The following is a 15,565-nucleotide window of genomic DNA, read 5'->3' on the forward strand; positions in this document are numbered from 1 at the left end:
TTCCTACGTTTTTCTAGTGACAATGAACTGATTCTTGTAAAATTCTCATATATTTTTTTATAAAATTCTTGTATTCTAAAAAGGCGGTCTAAGTAGGAAGTTTACTTGAATTTTTTAATTGAAAACTAAACTTCTAAAAAATGATCTACAAAGAGGTTTTTTTTCGGAAGGAGAAAAGTAGGCTGGGACAAAGAACCGATTTCAGGAAAGGAATCCAATCTATCTAACCTGATCAACTTTGGCCAACAGACTTTGGTGGTTGATAAGCCATGACAGAAACTGTTGACTAATTTATTGTAAGAGAAAAACACTGCTGATGGCTGACATATAATAACTTGCTGGCCTGCTGCCAAACTTTTCCCCAGTCACAAAAGAGAACTGTTCCGGATCTCGTGCAATCCACTTGTAAATCGATAAATTACTTTGCTAAAATGGTAATCTGGCTACTGAAATGATTAAACAAGGTGGTTCAACAAGCCCAGAAACAAACATTTGATCATGTGTGAAGTTTCTTTACCAAAATGTGCTAGATTGGGAGAAGAAAGATACAGAGGGCCTACCAAAAGGACAAAGAAAGGGGTGCAATGATCAGGCACGCTGTAACAGCAACAAACTTCCCGGCACGCGATAACGCAGCAGCTCTGCCCGGTGCTCTGTGACCAACTGACCACCATGTTTCGTTGTACAAACCAAATAACTGAATAAGCACCAATCAACCATCAAGCATTATTTCTGGAAGCCGAGCTTGACTTATGCATACCTTTTATCACAGTATAAGTAGTTGAAGAACTAAACAGGCTTGTCCCCGCATCTCGCTAATCACACTGAACGAGTTTACTAAGGTCAGGAGAATGCTGTTTTAATACAATCAAACATGGCGAATGATGAAAGGAAAGAAAAAAATTGCTGCTACACAATGCTGAATAAACAAAGATATGGTGCAATTTGTCTAAATATGAGAATAAACAAACCATTTAAGACGAACTACCAATTTGATTTGGCGAGAGAAACGACAGGTCTGTACACAGAGTAACATACATTCTAAATTCCATCAAATCTAACCATATGTGACTACATCAAGGTTCTCTGTTTCAGTAGGGATGCAATGGAAGAGCCAGCACCACCTAACCTAAGATAATAATGTAGGGAGGTCTACCTTTTGAAGGATGGGAGTTCAGGAACTGTTATAATAAGGTGACTAAATAGAGGAATGAAAGAATGACAGCTCTTGCTTTTAGCATTCAGATAATCCTCATGCCTCTGGCCTGCGTTTCCTCCTATAAACCCGTTTAGGGGAACGAGGAGGTACAGCATCAGCACTGTTGATATTTTGAACACGATGATCACTCATGGGTTGCTCTTTCAGTGGTTGACTGTTAATTGGCGCTGCACCTGTTTCCGAAAGAATTTGGGTGTTCGGAGACCCACCTGTACTAATCTGCCTCCTCAAACGCAATATCTCACCTTTTGCTGTGGCCAATTCTTCTTCAAGTTTCTTCGACCTTACTTCAAAACTCTCCCTCTCAGTCCCAAGCCTTTTTATGGTATTCTGAGCATCTTCCATGTTTTCCTGAGCTTCAACTGTTCTTTTCTTTTGTTCCTCAAGGGACTTTGATAGCATCTCTTTCTCCTCTTTAATAGCAGAAATCTTAGACTTAGTTGTTTCCAGCTGCTTAGACAGAGATAGTGTACTCTTAGTCACCTCACTTAGTGATCTAGTGGCTTCATCCAAGTCTACTTGAAGATCTTTTCTTGCTTCAGACACTGTCACTGATTGTTTCACCAAAGCGTCAAGCTCCATGTGTAGAGTAGCATTGATTTTACGCTCTTTAACTAGCTCATTTTGAGTGGACTCTAACTTCTTATATGCATCCAGCAATTCTTTATTAAGGCCACTATGTTCTTCTGAAACCAAAAGTAACTGCTTCGAGGTGACCTCGAGTTCTCCTTGTGACTTTTTAAGTACCTCCCTCACTGATGCCAGCTCATCTGAAAGACTTGCAGAAACTGACTCTGCCTGCTCTATTTTGTCAGCCAGAGTTTGCCTCACTTCACTGGCCTCATCTGTTAATTTTGAGATCTGAGTCGTCAAATCCTGATTTGATCTCTTTACTTCATCAAGCTCTTCAGAGAGTTTAAACGCCTCGTTTCTGGAATCTCTTAGTGCCTCTTCAGTGGATTGAACAAGGTCTGACAAACTTTTCCTGGCAACAACTTCATTATCTAGTATTGTTCTGGTGGTGCCCAATTCATTGTTCAACTCGGCTATTCGAGTTCTGTCTTGGCTAGAGTCACTCAATGCAGCAGAAAGTTTTTCTTCAAGCTCATTGAGCTTATCATCTTTCTGAAATAATAGTTCAGAATCGCGAGAAGCCCTCTCTTCAGAAGCAGTTTTCAGGTATGTATACTGGCTCACTAAAGCACTTACTTTTTCTTCCACTTCACCCTTTTCAGTGCATAATGTTTGAACTTTCTCATTCAGTGAGTTAATATGTGACGCCTTTGATTTAAGATCATCTTTAGCTGTATGAACATCTTTCTCCAATTGCTTTATTTGGGAATTTGCCTGCTCTAGGTTCTCTTTGGCTTGATTGTAGATCATATTCAGGTTCTCGTGGTCCTTTTCCTTGGCAGAAAGTGATGAGTTCAGCTCCCTGATGTGTTCCTCCTTGCCATTTACCTCTTGGTTAAGCAGATTTACCTTCCCATGCAAAATATCAAGCACTTCCATATTTTCCCGCAATTTGCCTTCAGACAAATGTTTGTCTTCCTCTGCTTCTGCAATACTGTACTTAAGTCGATCTATCTCAAGGTTAAGCTGCTCTACTAGCTCCTTCTCCCTTTGAACTTCCTCAGTTAAAGATGTTACGGTTCTTCTAGATGAAGCCAACTGATCTTGCAGCAAGGCTTCCTCCTCCTGAAACTTTCTAGCTTCTTTCTTCAGTTTTACTTGTTCATCCAATATTCTTTTCTCATAGTTTTCCCTAAGCATCGACATTGCTGCCTCGTTTTCAACCAATTTGGTCTCCATCTGGGTAATAGAAAATAAGATTAATCAAATGGGAATCCTGTCCATGAATTTAATTTATAGAAATATAAAATTATAAGATAACTTTTGACAAATAATAATCTCAACACAGTGAAGACCCTTCTAGTATTCCACAACAGTGCACAATAACTATTCCAGTACTATATTGAACATTGAGACAACTGATGCTGCATCCTAAGGTTCATGATGACTTATATCCTATAAACTTCTTACTCATATTACCATGCTACATGAGTTGCTTGTTTCTTCATCTCAATCAACACAATGCTTGGAGCAAAACACTTCAGAAGAGTCTACACGACAAAGCCTATGAGTATCAGTATCACAGGTGCTAAGTAAAATCCGAAACTTATGACAAGATAAATTAGGTAATAGATACTTGTAGAAACAGTAAATGGCTCTCTGGCTCGAGTAAAAAAAACAAAACAGTAAATATGCAATAATATTCTCGTCGGTGTATAACTAGACCACCCAGGTTCAAGTCCTCAGTGCCTATTTTCTTAATCAAATTCCACCTAGCTCCTCCTAGGTTGGTCTAGTTTTTTTAAGACAAGATTCTGGGAAAGGAATTCAAGAAAGTTGGCCAACTACGAATCTGATGGCATGTCTGACAAATTAGCACCACAATTCTCATATGCCCTAGATATATGGCAAAGTGTAAATGAATGAACAGCCGTGCTTGTGATCAAAGAAGAATTACTAGCTTGTAGCCCATGACGTCATAAGGTAATCTGGTAGTGTACATTTTTTTACATGCATACAAGATTTAGCCATTTAGGTTGGAAGATCAGTACTAGATTGCAACACCTAGTTATTTCTTCAGTGCAACTTTTTATTTCTGTGCACATGAATTTAATGTGCAAATTCTGAAGCAGTGAATGATAAAAGTATAATAATTTCATAGAGTGATTATAGATGCATACAGATGAGATGGTCGACTGCAAGGCCTTCTTTTCCTGTTGAGAAGTACCAAGAAGTCCAGGGAAAACACCAGAAGCAATAACTGCAATTGCATTTAGGAGACCTGCAAGTGGATTTCTTGCTGGTTGTCCTTGCTCATCAGGCTGATGTAATTCTTCCCGAGGCTCCTCAGGCTGAGTTACGTCAGCCTTTTGAATATCTGTTCTATCTGAAAGAAGAACAATGACAACCATTAAAGTTTTTCAACTCATAATTAGGTACGCTCATGGATGAAATATTGCACACGCCCGCACAGCAACAGGGGGTGTTGGAACCATTAATTTATCAATTACTTTAACAATTGGATCATTTTGCCACCAAAACAGCTATGTTAACATTTATGATCAATCTGAACCAAAACCACACTAGGACATACCAGAGTTATGGAATCCAAATGCGGTTCACAGAAAGATAGGCTACCGACAAGCAATTAGTCTATCCGAACCAAAACCATACTAGGACATACACTAGTTTGATGCTAATATATGCACATATTTGATGATAATACTTATCTCAAAAAATATCTGAATACCTATTACAATGGAAATTAAATATATAGGTACAATATCAATTAGATAATTACTGCACTATTAATTTAGTGAACTAGAAATGAAGCAAGCTATAAATGGGCATAGTTCTCTATCAAATAGGGCACTAATGCCATCAGCAGCTGACCAAATTGTTTGACAACACTGCAACTCTGCAACTCTGTAAAAGACTAAGGGTGTGTTTGGTTTGAGGAAGGGGTGATCCATCATCTTCTCACTACTCTTTTGTTTGGTTTGTGGAATAGAATAGGTTGATCCAACACCACCTTATCTCTCACAAACTAGGAGTAATTAGTATAGGCATGCGGGGATTCATTCCAACAAAATCATGGGATGATCTCATGATGCACCACCCATCTAGGATGGGGTGGTTACTCAAACCAAACACACGGTAAATGTTGTCGTGGACTAGCTATGTATGTGGGCTAACATGGTGTCTTAGGCTGATTTACATTATTAAATGGGTTATATGGCTGATAACATGGAAATTGGAAACTAGAATATTCTCGCTTTTCATGTGGTTGAATTGGTGGTCCAGAACAGTATAGCACTCCAGCTTGTATACGTGTGATGACAGTCTGGCTGCCTATTTCATCTAATCAAACAATTAAATGGTGCTACCTATTAATTTCAACAGACACATAGGGGTCAAAACAGGACAAAAATTCCAGTCCCCACTGACATTGTTACCATTTTTCCCCAGCCACTTCCTGTTACTTCATGAAAACCTGAAAATGGTTCTAAACCGGTAAGCAGCTGGCGAAAGCAGTACCAAAATAAGGAGGATCCTTTTCAGGACCATTCTTGGGTTCCCGTCTTGCACCATGAAGGTCCCACTGGTATTCCCATTTACCTATGCTTGAGGTGTGCATGCAATAGCACAGCCGTTTGTCTCTGCACACCATTGCTGGCTTATTTTATAACCACTCTCGCACATGACTTCAGCTAAAGTGGGCTAGGTAGGACTAACTGCAGGAGGAATAGAATTGGGTGGAACTGGATTATTTGCATTGGGCCTATTGGGCGATATATATAGAGACTGCATGACTTGGAGGTCAAGCCGGTACACAGGATTGTAATGTGTGGCAATCGCCAACACTCTCACGGTGTAACTGGTCAGCACAACACGCCAAAGAAGCGGTTGGCTGAGCCAGCCCGGGTTCGAGTCACGGCATCATCTTCTTAAGACGAAAATCAGGGGGACGTCTCTCCCCCTGGTCGAGTTTTTTTTAAATGTGTGGCAATCCCGAGCAGAGGAGTGGTGATGTTGTTGGAGCCCCGATAGGTGGTGGCCAAAGTCACCATAGGCTGTAGGGCGACGTATGGACAGAGAGGCGTGCAAGCGGCGCATGCGCATGCAGGAGTCCCCTGGAGCGCTACGTACTGCAGTCACAGCCAGAGATGGTGAAGATGACGGCGCCGAATAACACAAACTGATCTCAGATCAGAAAAAACAAAAGAAACTCAATCAATGACTGGTGAGAGAAGACCCCAATCAACGGATAGGGAAAAGAGTCTCTAGGGCAGCCGATCAACATGATCGGCAACATGAGCCTTAGGTACAGGCAGGGGCAGCACTGCCCCCGACAAAGATCCTCATGGATACTCTTCCCAGGGGCACACGTAGAAGTGGAAGCTTTAGGGTTTGTGGCCTAGAATTTAAACTTAAACTCGTGATACATGTAATGGAGGAATAAAATTGGGTGGAATTTTATTATTTGCATTGAGCCTCTTGGGCGGTATATATAGAGATTACATGACTTGAAGGCAAGCCGGTATACAGGGTGGTAATCCTAACTAACTCTATCCTGGTCATGATATACTCTAACACTAACCATCCCCTAGCTTCCTTGTGGGAACATGAATGTACACTGGAGAACACAAGGGAGCAGGTTGGGCCTCTCTACAGCTGCTGTTGGCCCATTAACAAAATGGATAGGCGCACCCAAGAAATTAGCTTTCACCATTCATTGATTATACTTTATTTTTCAATTAAACCTCCTTTCCTTGTTTGTCCTGTTAAACTGGTACTTTCGATTTTTCTTACATACATGCCATTCATGGAAAGATGCAGTCTTTTTTTTCCAGCATCAGTGAGGATAACTAGACAAACATGCTGTGCCGATTTAAAATTATATTGTGTGAATACAAACTATTATTGTGTAGTCATGCTTAGTTTAACATTTGAGGAGATTGTATCATTATGTGTTTCCAATTTCAATTATCAGGTCCTGACCGTTATAGACATGTTTCTAAACGAATTGCTCTGTTTCCTATATCACAAAATACCGCTTATGCTTTCCCAGCTAGCCTTCCTGTTTTCAATTCTGTTTTCAGGTAAAAAATATGAAATTGGAAGCGGTTAAAGGCTTCTCCCAACTGTTTTCATCGCTACTAGCACATACAATAGTGCAACTATTGGTTCAATAGTGCAACTATTGGTTCAATAGTGCAACTATTGGTTCCAAGCAAATATTAATGAGGTTGTACTTCTCAATCTTTACCATGCACTAGCCGCATAAAAGCATCAGAGCACTGAGTGATCCATTTAAGCAAAATTCTATGCACCGTGATTCATGGCATCACAAAGTTATGGCTATGACATGTGCTCTGCTCTATCTAGTTCATACATGGTCCAGAAAACATACCAAGACTCAACTTCATTAAGTTACCTTTTCCTCAAGAAATTTAATGGAATACTTCTATGGCTGAACTAAATAGTTTGTCCTGGACAGAGCAATATATCAACAGAACATCATCATCACTGGAATACCAAATCCTATGACACCAAATATGGAGATCATGTCCAGTTTCAGATATTATTCTTTTGCACAGATAGTATAGTTTGTTTTTCTGGAAAAGTTCATAGGCCCCCATGGACAAATGCACTGCTGACCTTGATCTACTATATAACAAAGAATCTATGACAAGTATTTTACAACTACTACAATAAAGAAAAATATGCTAGAAAATACAAATATGCATCATCGCCATATCAGGTGGAACCAGCTGGGGGCATGAGTTTCCAACACCAAATGCATAGCCATTAGCCAGTATCAATACATCAAGGTCCTAACTAGGATCACAGCCAGAATACAGTTAACACTAAAGAAGAGATCTACACACACCTGATTGTTCACTCCAAGATAAATTGGTAGCGTTAATGTATGACACTTTAATTAATACTACATAGTATTTGCCCTACATATGACTATACGGCCCCAGTAACATGAAACCACTTTATGTGTTTAAAAATACTTGTCGTTCAATGTTTTCCAATGCACATACTTTACGTTTTACCCTTATCAACTATATATCTCCATGCAAGCTTTTTGAAAAACTGAAAACACAACTTATTAATAATAACTATGCTGGTAAAGTGTGGGAATTAAAAGGGTTCCAAAGTTGCCAAACAATGGAGGTTCACAAAACAATAAAAAGGCGGTCCAGATCCACATAATAAAGACCTAAGGTATGGACACTTTTAGTAGTGTCCTGTGTTGCATGGATCTCAACAAACAATTAAGGAATAGTATGAGAAGGAAGAGGGCGGTTTACTAGGTGTAAATTCCAATAAGGTTGGCAACAGTGCCTACTTGATGAGCTACTGGGTGTTAGGAACTCATGGCAAAACTTGAGCTTAACAAAGGGTGGCTACTGGTGTCAAAACTTGTGTTAGGAACTCGTGGCAAAACTTGAGCTACTGGTGTCAAAAGGGTGGCTCAAGGCAGTTGAGCATAATGCCCACTCAGTCATCAAGCAAGCAGGGATGAAGGACCTCGTGGCAAAACTTGAGCTTAACAAAGTTGACAGGGATTTAAACCAGCAACCAAACAGCATGTAGGATTGTAGGTCCAAAGTGATTATGGAGACTGTGTTGGGTTTCTGGGCGGAGCTAGGATGTTACACCAGGGTATTCCATGTAAATAAAATTGTACAATGTAAATATACAATAATGCATAGGATGATAAGTGTTTAGCAAGGAGTGTTTGGTGTGGATGTGAAATCTATCTTCTTTGTATTTGTAACTTTATTTCACAATACAAGATAGATATGCTCACACTTAACATATATATTTGTTTGCTTTACCAAAATCTTGGGTATTCCAAGGAATACCCCTCCCGCCGCCCACGCGTCTATATTGATCCAGAAATCAGAATGTCATGTACAATTTACGCGGGAAAACTTAGCATTGCAATTGCACAGGCCATTTAAAGGGGGAAAGGTTTGGTATTAGTATCTAACGATCTCACAGATTTTATCAAATTTAATAAAACCAAAAAATTACACATATAATCCTAGCAACAAGGGGGTGTCAAATTGATTACTACTACTAAAGAGAGTCTAAGATTTACGCGGGAAACTTAGCATCACAATCGCACAGGCTATTCAGCAAGTTTATTTAGAGGGGGGAACAGGTATCTTATTATATCTACAAATTTCATAGATTTTTATCAGATTTAACATAATAAAAAAACTATACATATCATCCTAGCAACAAGGGGGTGTCGAAATGAGGTTTGCTACTACTAAGAGAGTGTACAATTTATGCAGGAAACTTAGCATTGCAATTCCACAGACCATTCAGCAAGTTTATTTGGAACGGGGGAGGTATCTTATTAGTATCTACTAATCTCACAATTTTACCAGGGTTTTTTTTAATAAAACCAATAAAAAACACACATACCAAGACCATCCTCGCAACAAGGCGTCAAGGCGAGTGTGGAAATGGAGGTTTACTACTACTGACCAGTGACGAGATCAACCGACGAGCGCTGCGCCCTGGCCGCCGCCGCCGCGGCGTCACGGAGGCGGAGGAGCGGGAGCACCGAGACGCCGACGAGGAGCACGGCCCTCCTCCGCGTGGCGTCATCCGCAGCGGGGGAGCGAGCGGCGCTGGACGCCGAGGCAAAGACTGCGGTAGCCACCCGCCCGGCGCCGCTGCTGCCGCGGGGTGGAGGGAGAAGCGCGGGGCGGGGCGGCTGCGCCACCGGCGGCGAGAGTAGGAGCTGGTGGTAGCCCATGCCAGCGTCGCAGTCGCAGACACCCAAAAAAAAAAAACCTACCACCCAACTCCCCCCCGTCGCCGGCCGCTGCTTTGCTACCTGGAGCGGGGTGGTATTCACGTGAGCATTCGTGGCGATGGAAATGGCAACCCGCTCTGCCTCCTGAGCTGGGATTTGGGGCTTGCCGGCTTGGGAGCAGCGGGGAGGGGAGTGGCAACGCGCAAGCTGAAGCGGAAGCGGAAGCGGAGGCGGAGGAGAAGGTTTCGGAACTGTGTCAGACTGTCGGATTCTGATTACGTGGGCTCTTCACAGGCCATATGTGGGCTTTAGAAAAAGATTCATCTTAATAGGCCTGGCCCATGAATGGGCACGACGCTACTAGACTGTCAAATGGGCCCATTCTGAAGAAGAGTTTTTTTTTTCTATAAATACTACGAAAACTCCTCTAAAAATAAGCATTTGAATCATGTGAAAGATAACTATTTGTATAACTAATAATGCTATTTTATGACTTGACTTCATCCTCTGAAAGAAACGTTTAAATTATTATACGTGGCAGTGATGTGATTGTCCCCCAAATGAAACACAAATTATGCTCTACAGAGTCTGCCAAAGCCAAACTGAAGTTCCTGCCACCAAAATCTTTGTCGATCACATGCCTCCAGGAACATATGAATCCAAATGATAAGCAAACAGACAATAAGATTCTCGAGCAATAAACCATTGATGTACCTGATGTGTCTGCTCCTGCCCTGCATCATTGCTCAGCGTCAGATCATTGCAAAATTAGGCTGCGTAGACACGGGCATCTCTGAGTGTAACACCTAGAATCTTTCTTTAACCTGTGATCATGCCACTATCTCTAGTAATCACAACTCCCCGAGAGCAGAAACAACAGATTTCGCAAAGCAGCTCAATGCCATTATCAAAAAAATGTTGTTGCAACTTACAGCTCGCAAAACATCGTCATTGCTGCTCAGGAAGAAACCAAAGAAGAAATAGAATGAAAATTGGGGAACTTGCATAGCCAATAGCCTCAGGGCCAAAATTACAATGCTAAAGGCAGGCAAGCTCTCCGTTCTAAAGGCCGAGAGATCAGATCTTCTCGGCAAATTCTAGATGGAGCCTCAGTTCTAATAAAATGACCAATGCCACCGAATGTCCAAATGCTGGAATATAACTTACAAAACCAGCAAACCGATGGCTGCGGTGGTGAAAACTGCAACAATTGACATTATTGATCAGCTACCCTGGCTCGCGGAGCACAGCGCCGGATTCAGGGGTAGTGGACGTCAACTGGTGCAGCCAGCACAACCATCTCAGCCATGAATATGTCATCGTTGAAGGAAGATGATGAGCCAGCCGAGCTGAGGGGGGACACAGTTGTTGTGATGTTCTCTTCCTCTTCAGTAAGGACTTCCTGATCCCTGCAGTTCCTACTGCAGAATGCCTTCTCACCACTGCAAAGGACATTCAGCAAATTGTTCAGTGTTCTTGGTTCTTTCTATTTCTATGAATATGGAACGCAACAGATGAACATGTTGCTATCCAAATGCAACCCGTTTTATTTACACTGAATTCTTCGTGTCTGAGAAATGCGATGCAAACTGATCGTAAGTCATCAGATTCTTCAATCATTCTATCCAGATCATGAGTTCAGGATGCTTGTCTACCAATCAATAACACATTCAGATGCAAAATATATGACAAATAGCACATTCAGATGTAAAAGTAAAACATATGAAATTTCCCAAAGCGAAACCACATAACAGATGAATATATAACAATCATTAGTTTGGATTCTCACTGTCGTCACAAAAAAAGGTTGTCGAGATCGCATCAACATACCGATAAATGCAGGAGTCATTGCCATCCAGCTTCTTCTTGCAAGAGACGCAGGAGCTCAAGAACTCCTCGCCAGGCTCGCCGTCATCGAAGCACTTGACCAGCCAGTAGGACTCTGCTCCTTCCTTGACTTCCATGGCGTCCACGCCGTCACCGAGAGTGCAGGGCTCCAAGATGCAGTCCCCAAAGATGCGAGTGGTCTTCGGGTTCGGGCCGTGCGCGATGATGCAGGTGTAGTCCTCCGACTGCTCCACCTCCGTCGCGGACACGGACCCGACGTACCGGCGCGGGCCGCCGCCGATGGACGCCGGCAGGGACCCCGCCGCGGGGAACTTGCCAAGATCGGCAGGGTGGCTGCTCGCGCCAGGCGGAGCGGCGGCGCCGGGCACGGTGACCCCCTCTGGACCAGACTTCACATCCCCGTAGGACCTGCTGCACGGCACCGGCTTGTAGCTAGCGACGGCAGTCCCCACATTCCCGAGCACCGGAGACGCGTGGGCGCAGTCTCTCGGCCGGGTAGCGAGGCACTGCGGCAGCAGCTTGAACGGCTGCTGCCGCGCCTGGGCGGCGCCGAGGCCGAGCAGGGGGTTCCTGCTGGCGCCGCCCCCGGCGGGCTCGGCGAGGGCGAGGGCGTCGTCGACGAGGCCACCGAGGCCGAGGCGGTGCGAGTCCCAGCTCCTGGCCCTCGGCGAGCGCGGCGAGCGGAGCAGCGAGCCGCCGCCGCCGCCGCCGAGCGCGGCGAATGGTGGCCTGAGGTCGAGCGGCGACGTCGGGCTGCGCGCCGCCGTCGGCGAGTCGCAGTCCGGCGTTGCGCCCCCGCACCTGGGCGCCCCGGCCCCGAGCCCGACCAGCAGCCTGGGCACGGCGAAGAGCCGCGGCCTCCCTACGCCCGCGCCGGAGCCGTCGTCGGCCGCCGCCACCCTCCTGAGCAGCATTCTCGCGCGCGCGCGTGACGCGTCAGTCCCTGGAGAGCACGCGAGCGGAACGAGATCAGTCCGGCGCCGGCCTCCTCCAGAATAATCACTGGGTGCCGAGAGGCGAAGCGAAGCGAAAATCTAGACCGCAGCCCAGGAGACGCCAAAAAAAATGGAAATCAGTGGCAGGACGAGCCAAGAAGCGCCGGAAACTCCAGGACCAGCACGAGAACAAGGCGGCGAAAGAGGACAAGGCGAACGGCCAACGGGGAGATAAAAGGCGGATGAGGAGGAATCTCTTGTCGTCGCCGGGCCAAAACTTGCGATTGCGAGCAAGAAAAACAGTCAAACAAAAGTACCTGATCAGCTGCTCCGTTGCTGCTCCCTTCCCTTCCTCGCCCCCCTCTCTCTCTATGTCCCTCTTGCGGCTTCCCTCTCAACCGCAACGCTGGAGGGGAAGAGACGAGGCGCAGTAAAATGGCACTGCGTCACTGTGCCCCCCGCTGCTCAATGCCTCTCGAGCAGCGTGAGCAGTGCATTTCTCCTCTCTCTCGTTTTGGCGTGCAGCGCATCAAAACCGGAGCAGGGGAGGCAGAAGAGAGCAGTGAGGTGACGGGTGGTGGGCTGCCGCAGGCGCCAGGGATTGCTTCTGAAACACTCCAGCTCCTCCGCCGCGGCCGCGCCCCCGCTCCGGCCATTCATGGCAGTCAGCCGAGGGTGCAGTAGGCTTGCTAGGCACTGGCACGCTCCATACCATAGGCCGGCGGACCTACGCACCGCTACGTTACCTGTACCGCTGTACGTACGAGCCTCTGCAGTCTGCACCACCCTTCACCTTGTGCTGTGACCACGGTCCACGGGCACGGAGGCATTTTGGACGGCCGTGATTGGCAGCGAAAGGGACGATCTGACGGTGCGAGAACGGGACGCGTAGCCTTGTTGGCTCTGCGGGCGGCGGCACCTTCACGGACGTCCCCCGTGTGGTGGGGCCCATATGGCGGGTGGGAGGGAGATCTCGCGCTATCCACACGAGAGCAGGTGCCGTACGACTACGCTTTTATTATTGGGCACAGCGATGACAAAACGCAGGCCCCACCGCGGCCGGGCGGGGCCTACCTTATGGAGGTGGGGTCCTCGGGATTCCTTGTGCCTTCTCCTTTTCTGCGACCATGTTCTTACTGTTTCTGTTTGCGTGGGGTGGTAGTTTGTTTACTGTATTTGAGCAGGGGCGGAGCCAGGATTTGAACATAGGGGGGCGTGCAAACCAAGAACAATCATGTGTGTCAAAATATTACATGACAAAGGTGTACATAGCACCAAAATAAACGTTTGTATTGCGATGCAAAAAAAGCAGAAAAACTAAAAAAATTAAAGAAAAATTTAACTAGTCTCAAGCCTCTAACCTTCACCTGATCATTCTATTTCTTTTCCCAGGAAAAGAATCACAATAAAAACAAATAGTTCAATGGGGGCAAAATTAATTAGTACTAGATCCTAACATCAAATGACAAACAATCAGTTACATATCATTTAGTCTTAGACAAAACGATCACTTAAACAGGTAAAACAGTTATTTAAATAGAAGGCTAAACAGAAACACCATACCACTGTTAGTGTTTAAAAGTTGAGTACAACGGGCTAAATGACCGTTTAGAGTTTAGACAAATATTGATAGAAGCATAGGAGATAAGAAAGAAAATAGCAAGACTAATGCTAAATAATATAGATCCCATTGTTGGAGATCAATCAGAAGGATTAAACAAGAAAAACGCTGATTTTCAATTAACTAGCTAATTAAAGTGTGTGGTAGGGGACAAACTGATGTTTGATAGGCAATAATAAAAATAAAAGATATGAAGAAAATATTAGAAAGATCTAGATTCTATTTGTATAAGAAACTATTAGAGATTAATATGAAATAAGAATAAAAATCTCAGTACAGATAATATCATTAACTAGCTAATTAGATAATTAAACATCTAATCTATGTGGTGTATTAAGGGAGTTATGGGAAGGTTGGGGGGTGCCAGGCCCCCCTCAGCCCCCCCTTCCCTCCGCCACTGTATTTGAGCACGGGCAAAGGTGGCCCGAAACCGGCGAAGGTGGCGTGCACATGCTCTAATCTCCAACAATTGTTACCTAAAATACAAGACCTATTTATCCTTTAGTAAACGCTACCGATAAAAGGTTTTATACTTATTTTTAATCTTCTCCAACAACAAAATCTAAAAGACAACACTCTCTGTAAATAGGTGTCGAGGAGAGAGAATACCCAAATTTAGATTATGCCTCTCCTGATACCCAAAATGGGTCTTCTATATGGGTATTTTGTTGGAGGCTATAGGTATTGTGTTGGAGACACATTTTAGGTTTGGGTTCCTAAATGAGTCTCCCGTTGGAGACACCCTAAGGTGGGAGTTTTAGGCCTTGTTAAGTTTACCCAAAAACCAAAAAGTTTTTTAAGATTCTCTGCCACATCGAATATTCGGCATATGCATAAAGCATTAAATACAGATAAAAATAAAAACTAATTGCACAGTTTAATTGTAAATCGCGAGACGAATCTTTTGATTCTAGTTAGTCCATAATTGGACAATATTTGCCACAAACAAACGAAAATAATACAATAGTGAAATCCAAAATCTTTCGCATCTAAACAAGGCCTTATTTGTGTATCAAGGCCTCAAAAACCAAAAACTTTTCAAAATTTCTTGTCACATCAAATCCTACAGTATATGCATACAATATTAAATACAGATGAAAACAAAAACTAATTTCACAGTTTGTCTGTAAATCGCGAGACGAATCTTTTAAGCTTTGTTACTCTATGATTGGACAATGTTTGTCAAATAAAAACGAAGGTGCTATATTGTCAAAACCTAAAATTTTTTCGGATCTAAACAAGGCCTAGGTTGTCATATAGGCTTTTTATGATATTTTAGTGTATTTAAGAAAAAAGATAAAAAAAATAAGTTTTATCTAGATAAAACTCTCTTGGCACGATTCTCAACTCTGATTCTTGGGATTAAATGCCTATAAAACTATGAAATAAAACTCTCCAATAAGAGTGGATATTTTATCTAAATTTCATTTTATTTTATATTACATGGCAGTCTTAAAAAAACGCTATAGATGTGTTGGTTTGTTTCCTAGACCTTGTTTAGTTTACCCAAAAACCAAAAAGTTTTTCAAGATTCCTCGTCACATCGAATCTTGCGGCACATGCATGAAGCATTAAATACA

General features: G+C 43.6%; 2 protein-coding genes across 2 annotated transcripts; both read right to left on the minus strand.

Annotated features, from left to right (window-relative positions):
- Nucleotides 472–9,824, minus strand: LOC8080965 (MAR-binding filament-like protein 1). Its single transcript, XM_021448411.1, has 4 exons — nt 9,308–9,824; nt 3,973–4,178; nt 761–3,031; nt 472–663 (listed from the first exon to the last, which is right to left on the minus strand). The coding sequence occupies exons 1-3, from the start codon at nt 9,579–9,581 to the stop codon at nt 1,253–1,255; spliced, it is 2,259 nt and encodes a 752-aa protein (XP_021304086.1). The 5' UTR covers nt 9,582–9,824; the 3' UTR covers nt 472–663; nt 761–1,252.
- Nucleotides 10,463–12,995, minus strand: LOC8072730. Its single transcript, XM_002440671.2, has 3 exons — nt 12,682–12,995; nt 11,412–12,372; nt 10,463–11,023 (listed from the first exon to the last, which is right to left on the minus strand). The coding sequence occupies exons 2-3, from the start codon at nt 12,341–12,343 to the stop codon at nt 10,840–10,842; spliced, it is 1,116 nt and encodes a 371-aa protein (XP_002440716.1). The 5' UTR covers nt 12,344–12,372; nt 12,682–12,995; the 3' UTR covers nt 10,463–10,839.

The sequence above is a fragment of the Sorghum bicolor genome, chromosome 9 (genome assembly GCF_000003195.3).
Source record: "Sorghum bicolor cultivar BTx623 chromosome 9, Sorghum_bicolor_NCBIv3, whole genome shotgun sequence".
NCBI classification, from domain to species: Eukaryota; Viridiplantae; Streptophyta; class Magnoliopsida; order Poales; family Poaceae; genus Sorghum; species Sorghum bicolor.